The sequence below is a fragment of the Chiroxiphia lanceolata genome, chromosome 3 (assembly GCF_009829145.1).
Source record: "Chiroxiphia lanceolata isolate bChiLan1 chromosome 3, bChiLan1.pri, whole genome shotgun sequence".
NCBI lineage: Eukaryota > Metazoa > Chordata > Aves > Passeriformes > Pipridae > Chiroxiphia > Chiroxiphia lanceolata.
This window is the reverse complement of record NC_045639.1, coordinates 87314736-87329358: the sequence shown is the minus strand read 5'-3', so window position 1 is coordinate 87329358 and position 14623 is coordinate 87314736. Positions and strand designations below refer to the sequence as shown.

Here is a 14623-nt window from a genome sequence, read left to right as displayed (position 1 = left end):
ATATTTGCTTGCTTCCATTTTCTTCTAGAGTCTTCTGAAAAAGAGTCTGTCTCTTTCACGTGCTGTTATCCTGCTCAGCATGGCTCGTCACTGAAATCGAAATGCTGATTTTACGAAACAAAAAGAAATAATAATAGGATGCTGTGAGGTTTTAAGTACAGCATTTTGATCAGATTGCAGAACTGCGCTGATTGCTCTCTTCTGCCATAGCTGCTAATAAAAAGACTACCGGACTTATAAACACAGAAAGGGTTCCCAGCAGACTGTAGCTTGTTTTGAATTATGTATAATGGCTCTCTAGTTACCACACTTCTTTTCTTTTTTTTCTCACTGCTTAAAAGCAAATGAGAGAATCACAGAATAGGATTTGAAGGGACCACTGTGGGTTATGTGACACAACCTCCCTGCTCGAGCAGAGTGTTCTTAGAGCATTTTGCACAGGATTGAGTCCAGATGGTTCTTGCATGTCTCCAGTGAGGGAGACTCCACAACGTCTCTGAGCAATCTGTTCCAGTGCTCAGTCACCTGCACAGTAACGTGTGGAATGTATTTGAACTTAGTATTTATGCATTCTCAGCCTCGGGGTGGAAAGGCCAAATTTTGGAGTCGTCATTTAGGCAAAGTGCTTTTCTGGTCTTGGGGTGTAGAATTACTATCTACCTCATTTTGTGTAGAGTTTTATTAAGAGGAGATAATTTATTTTTCTGTTTGTTCTACCTAGAAGATAGCTGCCTGATGTTAGGCACTGTTTTACATATTATGGTCAGTTGTGGGAGGTTTTGAAGTTGGATTTTTTGGGGAGGTTGGGGTTTTATTTATTTATTTTTACTTTTCAGTGAATCAGCAGGTATTTCTATTAACATAGATGGGAGAGAGGACAGAAAAAGGAGTTTTACTTGTTTTCCCATTAAGGGTTAGCTTTATCTTTTCTGCCCTAATTTTCTTTGTCTCTACTGGAACTGTTATGACTGGAGGAATTCCCTTTCTCAAGAGCTCCCATTTTGGTGGGACATCAGCTTGTTTTTAAAATAAAAAGAGTGCTAAGCTAGAGTTGTGCTACAGACTTCCAACAGTAGAACACCATTCTTTGAGGTGAGTCTGAGTACGATTTCTGCCCAGTGTTGTTGTCTGGCAGAAGTGAAGTGTTATCAGCACTAGTTTTTAAAGGTAGCAAACATGAGGACTGCCTGTTTTGGCTAGGTGCCATCTTGTCGAAGCTATCTGTTGCAGAGGTGGAAAAGAAATTTTGGGTGTGCTAAATCACAGGCTAGTGAACTATAATCACAATTATTCATTCTCTTAAACCAACACGTCCAAAGCTATTGTTTTCAACTAATAGATTTAATAGATTTATTTCATGATTGCTATTAGCCCTTGAAGCTCATCATTCAGTTCATCATACTTTTTCAAGGGGCTGAATTTCATAACTTTTGCCTTCTCAAGTATTTTTCCTTGGAAGATTAGCTTTGTGTTAAAGTCTTAAATTAAAATAGAGTCACATTTTGTTTGTGTTGCATGTGATTCAGTAGAAAATTTCACTTGAATTTCTTCATTTAATTACATATGCTTTTGGTCTTGTGATTCAATACGTATGTCATTGCCACAAAATTAGTTATCTTAACTAGCCAGCAGTTCGCCTTGGAAATTTCATTTCCTCTGCCTCAGGAAATATTGTCATTCCTCTACCAATGTTTTGAAAGGGAGTGAATGTTATCATTTTATTACAATAAGCAGAAAATCAAAGCAATGGTAAGTGAAAATTGTCAGTAGCATTTATGGTTTCCCTGGACTTTCAGCTTCTTTTTAGAAGAGTATTGGAAATGCTTACATGGTAGGATGGGAATGGCTGGCAAGGATTGGTCATATTGCTTGTTTCTATGCATTAAGTTTTTATGTCCATATCAAAATATAATTTATTTCATGTATGATATTGTGGCAGACATCATGCCTTCATCATTCTTTCCATTTGCTCTTGGAAATAACTTGGAAAAGTTATACAATACTGCACATCTGCACTGATGAGTTTCATGATGTTTTGCATTATAGTAATCAGAAAAACAGTATCTTATTTTAAGGGGCAGGCACCAATGTGAAATAAAAGGATAAAGTGATTACACTGAGTCACTTGCAGACTGTGTTCTCCAAAATGGCCTATTCTTGAGATGCAACCGGTGCAATTTACTTGTTACACATCTTACTGCATGGACTATGAGACTGGGTAGACTTCTTCAGCAGTTTCATCTATACAGAAATGCAGATGAACTATAAAAGTAAAGGGAGGGAAATGTATTGTAAACCCCTGTAACTTCACAGTTTGGAGCTATTTTCCTTTAAGCACCAGTGTTTCTATTCCTGCCTTGTCTATAGAAATAACATCTGAAACCTGTTTGTAATTTCAGAAAACAATTAGGACACTTTTTCAGTTCTTTTCTTATTCATACAACTGTACTCTCTGTGCGCTTCGCTTCTCTCAATTACACAACTTGATAGTAAAAAAGAGAAAGGAAATCCTGCTGAAGTGAGCTTCAAAGTGGCAGATGTGCAAAATTCTCAAGCGAAAGCTAGAAACTGCTTGTACAATAATTTTTCAATTGCTGTTAATTTGATTGCTTCTTCACTTGCAAACCAATGCTACTGTTTTGGGGGGGGGGTTGTCTGTAGAGACTTCAGAGTGGATTGTGCAACTATATTAAAGGAGTGGAGCAGTGCGGAAGGAAAGAAAGAGACTACAGTTTAGGAAAAAAGTCTAGAATAAAAATATTTTCTGTTGTACATTTGTTTAAATATGGTGTTATAGTTTTATTATAGAAAGAATGATGGAAAGATAAAATTATTAAATTTATGTCAATTTTTGAAAACAGAAATACTAAAACCAGAGGTCGTTTATCTCTGGTAACACAAAAGCTGTGGCATAGACAGGAATACAATCCAAATGCCTGAAGTTCTCCTTGACTGTCTTAGTCATGAGGCAGTTCGGGGATCGGGATGTTCGAGGTTATGTCTGGTTTTCAAAACTGTGACATACAATGACTTTTCATTTTGTCAAGAATTATTTTAGGTACAAATAATATCTGACATGTTGAGGTTGGTGGCAGGTACAGCTTTAAAATTCTTCCTGGGTTGTGTGGCAGAAGCAGTTTCATTTATGTAAAAGAAACAACATGGAACGTGGTAGCAAATGTAAAGGGAGAATAAGTTCTTACTTTTGACTCCTTGCAGGATTGCAGAATCCTGCAAGGATACTACGTTCAAGGATTCAACACCACAGGACTACAGTTGAGACATCTGAGCATGTCATCATGGTGCAGTCCCAATTCTGGATTGCCATCTTTAATATGGATATCAAAGCAAAAATTCTGCCATTAACTTCAGAAATCAGAGTGGAGTGAGCATCTCAGTGAAAACATCTTGACTATATTTATCTTATTTTTAACATAAAATCGAAGTGACAATTCACTTCAAAATAACATGAATGGAAGAATTTATGGCCTTGTATCTCTTCCGATGTTGGGAACAAAGAGGGAGTGAGACACCTATGATGTTTCATGTGGCTTCCAAATCTTCCTAATGTCCCCACTAACACAAAAGCTGCAGAATGTAAACTGTGATTATAAAAAGCCCCAGAGAAGGAGAGCTACATTTGTGCCTTGTCTGTGTTACATCCAGGTCAATCAAAGTGACTTACTTAAGTATATTGTAATCCTGTTATTGAAGTCAAATGTTTCCTACAGCCATGTGCATGGCTGCAGTTCTTATTGCATTATATGAAAATTTCAACTCAAAGAGAGTAACTATGCTAATCTGTAAATTTAATTGACTTTTAATTCATAAGATCTTGACTGAACTGTCAGTGTTCTGCTCTCTTCTACAAAACTCAAAAATCTCATTGATGGCCTGTTTTTTGGCAGACTATGCCAAAAAATGTTGAGTTTAATGTCCAAAAATGTTTTTTTGGAAGCATATTTTTTTATCTCTCCATCCTAAGTCTGTGTTTGAGTAGGAAGTTCCTTTTTCACTGTTGAATTTCTTGATGAAAGATCTGTATTTAAGTGCAAACTTGCAAGGCTAATGAAACTAGGGAGTTAGTGTTCTGGAGAATTCTGACATTCCTCAATTTCACTTTCTGTACTCTTAAGTTAAAAATTTACCTGTTTACTCACACTAGGAGCTGCTTCTACATCAGACCCTATTCTTCGACTTAGTGGAAAGAGTTTTAAAATGCTGCAGAACAAAGATCTTGCTCATACCAGAAGGGATTTGTATTAAAATCAATATGAATGTCACTACTGCCTTCTCTGGTAGACCAATTCACTTCAAAATAAGTTGCTGGTTTCCAAAATTCAGAGATTTAGAAACTGACTTTCCTCCTCCCCTATGCCTGATAAAAAGATATAATGAAGTTACAGAAAATAATTTACTGTATGACCAAACAAAAATATAAACTCTTTTACATCCTCACTGCTCTTTGAATAAAGATATGCAAACATAAACTTAGTTCAATTAAAATGACCTTTTGATACATATTTTTCCATATAGGGTCCTTCTGGACTAGAAGGAATTCTGGATTCATTGAACAAACATTATAATGAGGTATGGAGATTTGATATAGTGTCTGTGTGGCTTTATGACTAAGAAGTATCTAAGGTAGAAATGACTACAGTTTTGATCCCTGCAAACCACATTCCAAATTAATCCAAAAGGTAGTTCCTTCTGTGTTCTCTTTCTGCATCCCTTTACAAGCCCAGGCCACACTCCAGTCACGTACCTACTGTGTCATTTGTCTTGCTGTCTTGCCTCCCATCCATCTTCTACTCGCTGATTTTTTGACTGGTGTAACTCAAAAAGCAGGTGAGTGGACCATGGAGCTGTTAGCAGGAAGCACCAGGTCCCCACTTCTAAAACTAATTGCACTAAGTTGTACTTGACATTACTTTCTTGACCTGCTCTGTCATGATTCTAAGAGTAAAATAGAAAGACAAGGCATAATTTTGAAAAGATCTGCTAGCAATCCATGAGAACTGTCCTTATGTTTGTATTATAGACTCATAAAAATAGTCTTAATTACAAAACCACCTGCAGCTAAAACCACTTAATAGGAAAAAAAAAAAGTTAAAATTGGATAGGATGGTGTTCCACATGACAGAGCTTTGAAATATGTACTACAGATATTTCAAAGTTGTAGTGTCTGCCGTTGTAAGAAACCATAATTCAGAGATCATAGAAGTTTGCTTAATTGATGCTAGAGTAGTTAACTTATCTGATCAGAAAATTCTATTTAATTCAAAGACTTATGAAACACTACTACAGCAACATGAGTTCAATATAAAGGCTAATTAAATGTGTGTAGCACACCTTAAGTCATGAAGATCAAGCCTGGAAGACATTCATTTCTTTAAATATTGTATGTAAAGAATGTATAACTATGAAGAGCAGGTGAATTCAGGGTATTCTCCTATACAACATTTCTAGACAAGTACTAAAATCTTTTCTCAAATAGATATTCTGGAGCTAAGTTCATGTCAAATATATCTTTTCAGTTGTTTTTATCACTGAAGTGATTTCTCTGTTATTTCTGATATGTAATTCATTTCAAATCAGTGTATCACCTTAGAAACATGCATTAGGAATTAAGCATGGGGCATTTTCGTGCCTGGAGACTTAGTTTCTGGTTTTGGTTTGCCATTTCAAATGTATGTGTTGAAGTTTTCTATATTTTAATTTTACACCTTTAGTTTTCTTACCAGTTATTTTTTTCCACCAAAGAGCTTCTGCTGATACCAGCCCTGTTTCCTCTATCAATACCATATCTATTGTAACTCATTCCCCACCTCTGCACTATGAATTTCTTTTATTCTGGTAGTACCTTTAAGGTAATTTTGCAAGAGGAAATACAAGCAGTGGTGTCCTTCTGGAACTGATAAGCAAGTGTCTCAAAAAAAAAAAAAAATTTCTTCTTATCACTGTAAGTCTCTAAGTGTTTGTAAAGTGGCTTATATTTCCTAATTAACAATATTCTGGAAAAAAAGTTAGACCAGCTGCTACGTGTCTATAAATTAATTGTCTTTTAAATCCTGTGCACCTTAACAACTTTTCTTCCTTCAGCTGTCTAGTTTGAAGACTTTAATGACTCTGTCACAAGCAATTAACTGTTCAACAAGGAAATGCTGTTTGATTCCTGGTGAAAGAGGAGATGGCTTTCTGATTCAAGCAACAGGTTCTAAATATGCAAAATCTCTGTAACTATGTGTTCGGAACCTCCTAGAGTCAAAATAAGTCTCTAACTTTTTCAGCAAACATATTAGTTCCTATACATTTTATGATGGGAGTAGGATGTTTCCATCAAGGACAAGACAAAAAGTCATCAAAGACAAGGACAGCTTCTCTGCTTTGCCATTGATTCATGCAGATGTATGCACCAGTAACTTCCCTTTCTACCCCCACACTATTATATAGTATGTCAAGAGCTGATTTCGTCCACTGCACCTTGGAGGCACCAAACAATTTTTTGTATTCCAGTATATAATTTCCAGTATATAATTCCAGTATATAATTGCCTCAGTAATTTGCATTGGTAAAATGATATTTGAGTGACACCCTGAGATTTTTGAGATTCCTCACAGCACAGGAAATGATCTTGCATTTTCCATCACTTCATGAATGTTCTTAAGGATCTCATAAGGTCTTCTTTCAGTTTGGTGTTTAAAAGTGTTCACATTGTGACTACATTTTGGTTGCTATAGATATCTTAATACCTTTTTTTTCCCCTGAGGATGTTATTTGGCTTCTTTGTGTTGGTATTTTCAGGAAGCATGAGAAACTTCTACCAAGAAATGTGATGACTCTTAAGACCCATCATAATTAATAATGTCTCTTTTTTTTCTCTAATTTCTCTGTTTCTTAGCAGATTATTTGCTGTTCTTCTGAGTTTTGTATGATATCAAGAAGTAGTTGTTTTTGCATGATGTAATTAAATAATTTGTTGCAACCAAGGTTCTTCTGACTCAGTATCAATCACTTTATTGTGCTAGGAGGCTGGAGTACAAGTCTTTAAAAGCATAATGTACTTGATCCATGTATACAGTGAAAGAGAGCACTATAAATACAATTGCTGATTACAGCAGCAAATTGTGATGAACAGCAAACCAAGATCAGCAATCTTTCTTTAATGAAGGATAAGTAGTAGCATTGATCCTTAAGGGGTTGAGAGACAGTGCCGGAGCCTTTCTTCCCTCATTCCTGCTTTGTGCCTGTTCTTGCAAGGCATGTGACTCTTTTTATGTTCCTTCTTGTTATGTCTTTTGTGCTTTCAGCGTAAACAAGGTGCTTTACATGTATTCAATACATGCATTTTTTTTCTCTTTTTTTTGCCAAGAAACTAGTTCTGTCCTGTACTGCAGGTTACATTCCTTCAGCGATTGGTAAACAATGCCTCATTATTTGAGTTTATATATTCCCAGGCCTCTGTTATCATCCTTTGCCTGGGCTTTCAGTGTCTCTGTCATCTTTTTTACTTGTCAGTTTCCCACACATAAATAGAAGGTCACTTTAGTCAAACTTGCTTCTAAACATGAGTTGAATCTAAAATGTTCTACAACACATAAAAATAAAAATGAAACCAAAACACAAAGAAATTGAAACTCTATCACAGTCTTTCCAAGAAATGTTTTAGAATAATTATAATTCATAGTAATTTTAGATTATTCTGGAATAATGAATTATTAATTTTCTAAAATTTTTTTGCTTTACTGTATTTTACTTAAATTTTGTTGTAAGGAGCAAATTACCTATAAATATGCAAAGACCATAGAAGTAGTTATTTAGTCTAATAGCCTCTTTTCTTTTCCTCCATGTATGGATAAGAAATGCACAACTAAGTATAAATCATAATTTATAGTGTACTCATTGTACTCACTGATTGTGCTCAGTCCAGTGGTAGTCAACTACTTCTCAGCAATACTCAGGTTCCTTTATCTGGGTATCTGCCTCTGACTCTGAAGCTGATTTTGATAATTAGTGTACCAACAGTGTTTACAAACCCTAAATACCTAAGAAAATCCACCATAACACTAGCATTTCTAAAATAATAATGATTTTATTAAACTGATTTTATTCAGTTTATATTCAGTTACCTACTTCTGAAAATATTAGCAGAGTGCAAATGGCACTTTTATTCATCATGATGTTTCTCTGTTTTAGAGATATGGAAACTGGAATATGGCCTGCTAAGGGTGGTACATGATCTAGGGCTTAGATTCCTTGGGTTTAGATGGGTGCTCATTTTTCAGGATCTTTTGTTGTTGTTGTTGTTTCTTTTCCCATTGTCATTAAAAGAAAACACATTCCCTGTAGGTAGTCTGAGTCTGGCTTTGTGAAAAGGAAATAATTTGCTTTGTATTTTATTGTGTCTTTAACTTGTAGAGAAGAGTAAATAAATGCAGTGCAGTAAACACCTGAGCACGTATACAACCTGAACCTCTGGTCCTTAAATCTGTCTGTTTTCTTTGAGAAGCAGTGTGAGGAGCCTGTTGACCATGTTTACTCCCACTCCTTCTGGCTCACTACTTCAGTAGACTTAAATTAGTTCTACATTCTTTTGCATTTCATGCTGCTCAAAAGTAAAAAGCTTGTGGTTTTTTCATAGGAGAGAAGTGGGTTTTATTCTTTTTTAACATACTTGAGGAATGTACTGTAACAATGAGCATAAAAATATGTACTTTGCATTGAGTTTAAAAAAAAAAAAATCACATATTTGCGTAGCAATGTGCAACAAAGACATTTCCCTTTTATGCTTTTGTTCATGTTCTGCTAGTTTAGCTGGTTGCTCAAACACATTACCTAGCTGTACTGCATAGGCATTTGTTATCCCTTTCTAGTAATACAATAGGACTTCTGAATTTACATACTAGTAAATTACAAGAAATTGTTATGGTAAATAAATTGTTACTGTAAGTGAATGGTGACATTTTCTGGTTTTTGATCTTTGTGATAATATTTCTTTCCAGAGTGATACAAGACTACTAGGAGTACTTGGGACCCCTGGACTTAAAGGCCAGAAGGGAGATGTTGTAAGCATTTGGGATGAACTTGGAGAAATTTCACAGTGCCTATCTAACCTGTCTCTGCCACACTTAACATAGTATCTTTTATTTGATTTATCACAACAGGTTTTGAAGGAATAGATTTTAGAGGTGATTGGCACTTTGAACTGTGTAGTCCAATATCCAGCTCATCATGCTATCCTGCAGGAACAGCACGTGATCCTTTGTCCTCTAGTATAAACAGAAAGGAAAAATGCTGAAAGGACTGTGTGTGGTTTCCATAATCTTGTCTGAGAAGTCAAATGAGCTGACCTGGCTGCTATGTGGAAAAGACTCTGAAAAAGTTGAAATTTGAAAAATATTTTGAGTAGTAAATCATGAATATTTAAAGCAGTTTCTCTGTAACAATAGGACTTTCTGTACCAAGGATACTTATAGGCAGCCTCTAAATATTGCATGGAAGTCAAATTCTGAATCCACACTATATGACAGTATGTTGTTTATAGTCATCTGTCCTGTGTAAACAGTGGAATGATTTTTTAACAATTGTGTGTGTTCCAAATTTGTAAGAGAAGAGACAAGTTCTCTGGATATGTCACAGAATTGACAACATTTTTTAGGGAGAAGCCTGCAGATCTGCTATAGAATACAGTCATTTAAGTTCATTTGCACATGTGTAAAGCTTGATTTCCATTGCAGTAATGGTTAAGATGTGGCTTACATAGAACAAAGTACAGGTAAAGAAGGGGAGAGGTTTATCTGCATTTGTCAGAATATAAAAGATTTTAAAATTAATTAATTTTCTTAAAAGGGTCAAAAAGGAGAATTGGGAATGACAGGTGCAAAAGGAGAAAAGGTAAGTTAATTCCTTACTTCTGTGCTCATGTGTTATACTAGAAGTTAACTAAATGTACTGATTATTAGTGAAATCTTGGAAAATATACAAGGGATCAAGAAAATATATTTGGGCATAGGAAAAGTTGTCATTCTCTAAATATCTGTATTTATTCAAGCACCTCCTTGGATGGGTATTTATATATGCAAGTAAATTTCCCTGTTCTAGCAGTTCACAAAGTCCTTAGTTTTAAACACATTCAGACTTTCACTGAATACCAGTTTAAAATTGTTTATATAGGTTTATGGCCAGAGACTGCCTCATGAATTAGGCACCATTCATATTTTTTCAAGTTATGAATGTGATCTTCAATATCTCTATGAAAAAACATAAGTCTTTAAATTATTAAAATTTAGAAATAAACCTTCTAATTTAGTATCTTTTAGTTTGAGAATAAATTTTCCAGAATGACTGGGGGGGAAAGTGGGGTATTATTGGGAAACAGGTGTATATTTTGCTTTTCTAGGAATGTGTTCTTCATCTGTATACCCAGTTCTTCATCTACTGATTATTAGGCATTTTGCTATTCAGCTGTTAGGCTTCCAGTTGGTTTCTTTGGTCATATCTTTCTATACAAATAGTTTTCATACAAGCAGAAACATTTTTTTACTCTGTGGATATGACAGATTTATGATTTTGTGTGCTATAGAGTGCTTGTGTTTGGGAATTTTTCAGTTTTCGGTGCATTATCACTCTCTTTAGTTCACGTTCCTGACCCTCCCTTGTACTCCTACTTGAAAGGATCACACCTGCCACGGTCTTGGCATTAAATCAACATCATCCTTCAAGTAAACTTTTGTAGTCCATGTATTTGTATTGTATATAGGTTTAAAAAATGCAACATTTTTCAAGGACTCTTCAACAAAACCAGGCATATGGACTATTTACCATTTTTAAAAAATCTGTGTTAACCTCTTCCCTGTGTTTCCTTAGGGAGAACCTTCTGAAAAAGGGGACAAGGGAGATCCAGTAAGTATAGCATGTTTTGAACTGATGTGAATAATTTACATTCAAGGTTATTTCCATACCATATTCATACTGTAATTCCTTTTCTTTGTACATGTTCATTAGATTCAGGGGTTATGTGGGATAGCATATATATTGTCTCCTGTCTTACACAGGTTATAAACAAAAAACAGAGATGCCCAATTCTTCACCATTTCTGTTGTTGGTACAGTCCATGAACTGAGTTTAAAGCACACACCTTTTTTTTATTTTATGTTGAGGTTCTTTCTTTCAGTTATTTCACAAATTTTTTTGTGGCCTGAACTGTATTATTTTTATGCCCCTAGTGTGGCATTTAACATCAGGTAGATTTTATATAGTCATTTTATGTGTGCATAACTTTTTTGTCATTTTGGGGCATATTTTTAGAACCCTCATTCTGTTTACCTATGTTACTTATTTTTAAGTAATTCTTGTCCCCTCTTATGACATTTGACAAAAGCTAGTTATGTTTTTTAATACACAACTCAAGGTTGCTTAGATTTTTGTGATTAACATGTTATAATAACCAAAATAAGCCTTACTGCAGTAATGTGTGGGTTTGGAGATGAATATTGTGTACCAGAAGAGATTTCATTGTGAAGAATAGGCTTTTGACTGGAAAAGCTCTTATGCAAATGTAGTATTTTCAAACATGTTTTTCTTTAAAACATTAGGAAAACCTGAAAAAAAATTAGTTTGAAAGAGGAATGCCTTTCAGAGTTTGCAGAAAAAAACATCAGAAATTCTTTAATGCTTTCTCAATATTTAAGTTTGCAAACTGTTACAATATTTTAAGTAGCACATTAAACTCTTAGCTGATCTTAGTTTAAGTTTTAACTTCTTATGGTTTTATCTAATGTTTTCAGGGAGAGACTGGAATGCAGGGATCAAAAGGAAATAAGGTATTTTCTGACTTGTGCACACTGCATCCATTGCTGATACACATAGCTGATACTGGAAGACATAACAGTAACCTTGGATTTTTTTGTTTTCTCTAACAATGTTATTAGGGTGAAGTGGGAGTCCCTGGACCACCTGGTCTTATCGGAAATCCAGGATCAAAGGTAGGTGAAAGGTATTTTTTTGTTATTAACAGCAAGTGCATTTTATGCTGTTATGTAAGAGGACTGAATGCTATCAATTCCTTAGATAGTATTAAAGGACAGAGAATGCAAATAGTTTATATCAAAAGTTTATGCTTGGATTATGGCTGTTTTACATAAGATTTGCATTTTACGTAAAGTTATGTTGATCTCAGCATCAATATTTAAGCAAAACTCAAATGTTATTTGGTCACTCGAGATTATGAGCACCCATTTTGCAATTACAAATCCACTGGTAACTGGGTGTATTCTCTTTATCCATCAGTGAGGCAAGGAGTAACCACTGCCACTACTACTTACCAGTTCCTCTGTTTAATCTTATGAGACTGTAAGTGATGTCAAACCAGTCATTGCCTTGCCTGAAGTCTATCCTCATAGGCAAATTCAGGAACTGTGTACTGGACAGTGAGGTGGATTGAGAGCTGGCTGAACAGCACACCCCAGAAGGTCATGATCAGTAGCACAGGGTGTAGTTGGAGGCCTGTCACTAGTGGTGTCTCCCAAGGTTCAATACTGGGCCCGATATTGTTTAACTTATTCATCAATTACTTTGATGAAGGGGTAGCTGCCTCCTCAGCAAGTTTGCTGATGACACGAAGCTGGGAGGAGCAGTTGATGCCCCAAGGTGCTGTGCAGCTCTTCATAAGGACCTCAAAAGGTTGGAGAGGTGGGTAGAGAAGAACTGTCTGATACTCAACAAAGGCAAAGTCAGGGTCCTGCACCTGGGGAAGGAAGAACCCCATGTACCGATACAGGCTGGAGGCTGACCTGCAAGAAAGCAACTCTGCAGAGAAGGACCCGGGGGTCCTCCTGGCAGACAACAAGCTGTCCATGATCCAGCAGTGTGCCCTTGTGGCCAAGAAGGCCAATGGTATCCTGGGGTGCATTAGGAACAGCATTGTCAGCAGGTCAAGGGAGGTAATCCTGCCCCTCTACTCAGCCCTAGTGAGGCAAATCTGGAGTACTGTGCCCAGTTCTGGGCTAGTCAGTCTCTCTACAAGAGAGACATGGAGCTGCTGGAGTGGGTCCAGTGGAGGGCAACAAAGACGAATAAGAGACTGGAGCATCTCCCTTAAAAGGAAAGGCTAAGGGAGCTGGGCCTGTTTGGCCTCGAGAAAAGACGACTGAGAGGGGACTTCATCAGTTTGTATAAGTATCTGAAGGGAGAGTGTCAAAAGGATATATCCAGGCTCTTCTTGGTGGTGCCAAGCAACAGGACAAGAGGCAATGGGCAGGAACTGATGCACAGGAAGCTCCACCTGAGTATGAGAAAGAATTTCTTTACTATGTGGGTGGCCGAGGACTGGAACAAGAGAGGTTGTGGGGTACCCCTCACTGGAGATACTCAAGAAACTGTACCATGTGCTCTAGGATGACCCTGCCTGAGCAGGGAGGTTGGACCAGATGACCCGCTGTGGTGCCTTCCAATCTTACCCATTCTGTGATTGTGTGATTCTGTGAGGAAAGTAGCTGAAGCACAGATGTTCTTGAGAGTCTCTCATGATACCTTGTATCAAAGAAAGGTAGAATTGGAAACTGTTAAAATGTAACCTCCACCCAACACTATTCATGTTAGATATGATAATACCCAAATTTTAGAACATCAAAAGAAAGCCCAATGATAATGGATGTAGTTATAGAATCCACAAAACTGTTGTCTTAAAAATGATTCTTGAAATCTTGATTTATTCTTTTATTCTGTCTGACCCTTTAGGTATTGCCTTGGTATTGACTGGTATTTGCTTTATATAAATACTTGGGATTTGTACATATCAGTCCCCAAGATTTATTGAACATTAGAGTAAGGGAGAATGAGCAAACTCTACTTCTTACTTCATGTGGAAGATAATTCTTAATGCCAGATGTTTTAATCTATTTATATATAAGTATGCTTTACAACAAATTACAGTAGTGTATTGACTTTTACCTGTATTATATCATTTTGCAGGGACTGCAAGGCCCTCCAGGACCTGTCGGACCCAGGGGACTGCCAGGAGAAGTTGTATGTATTGTGCAGTTTCACCAAGCTGTAGCAGTGTGGTGTGTGAACAGTTAGCCAGTGGAACAGTACCACAGAAGTTATCATAGGTGCTCCTTTTGGGGGTGGTACTATAGCGATGATGGGTTGAAGCACAGTCAGATGGAATGCCTCCCTCAACAGGCCTTTAATCTCAAGTTTCAATAAACCATCTATATCCTGCTTCTGACTCCATTTGACAGCCTGAAGTGGATCTGGGTATTGGGATTTATTTAAGAACCACTGAATTGAGGTCTTTTACCCTTCCTGATAATCTCTTGCTCATTCCCATGTTAGCATTATATCCTGACCTCCATTTTCAGCAGGGAAGTTGTTGCTTGGCCAGGACAGTTAAGCAGCAAGTTGTCTTGGTTTGTGTTGTGCAACTTCTCACAATTAACAGCCACAGGTACAACTGGCTAAGGCTCACCAGAGATTCAGTGTGCCCTTAACCTTTATGTCTGAGTGCAAAACTGGTGGTTTGGGAATCTCAAACAGTGATATGTCTCAGCAGCATTTGAATGTTCCTGTAGTTATTATGCTTTCGGGTGTCCCACATTCAGGTCTGCTAATGGATTGGAGT

General features: G+C 36.6%; 1 protein-coding gene across 5 annotated transcripts in view; it reads left to right on the top strand.

Moving 5' to 3' along the window:
- COL19A1 (collagen type XIX alpha 1 chain) overlaps window positions 1-14623 on the top strand; it is a 190602-nt gene that overhangs the window by 127827 nt on the left and 48152 nt on the right. For 4 of the 5 annotated variants that reach the window (XM_032683529.1, XM_032683526.1, XM_032683527.1 and 1 more), the window contains 7 exons: window positions 4537-4590; window positions 9003-9065; window positions 9850-9894; window positions 10867-10902; window positions 11787-11822; window positions 11931-11984; window positions 13972-14025. In XM_032683529.1, coding sequence (XP_032539420.1) covers window positions 4537-4590; window positions 9003-9065; window positions 9850-9894; window positions 10867-10902; window positions 11787-11822; window positions 11931-11984; window positions 13972-14025 — 342 coding nt within the window. The remainder of the gene's footprint in view (window positions 1-4536; window positions 4591-9002; window positions 9066-9849; window positions 9895-10866; window positions 10903-11786; window positions 11823-11930; window positions 11985-13971; window positions 14026-14623) is intronic. The other variant, XM_032683530.1, reaches the window with a different exon arrangement.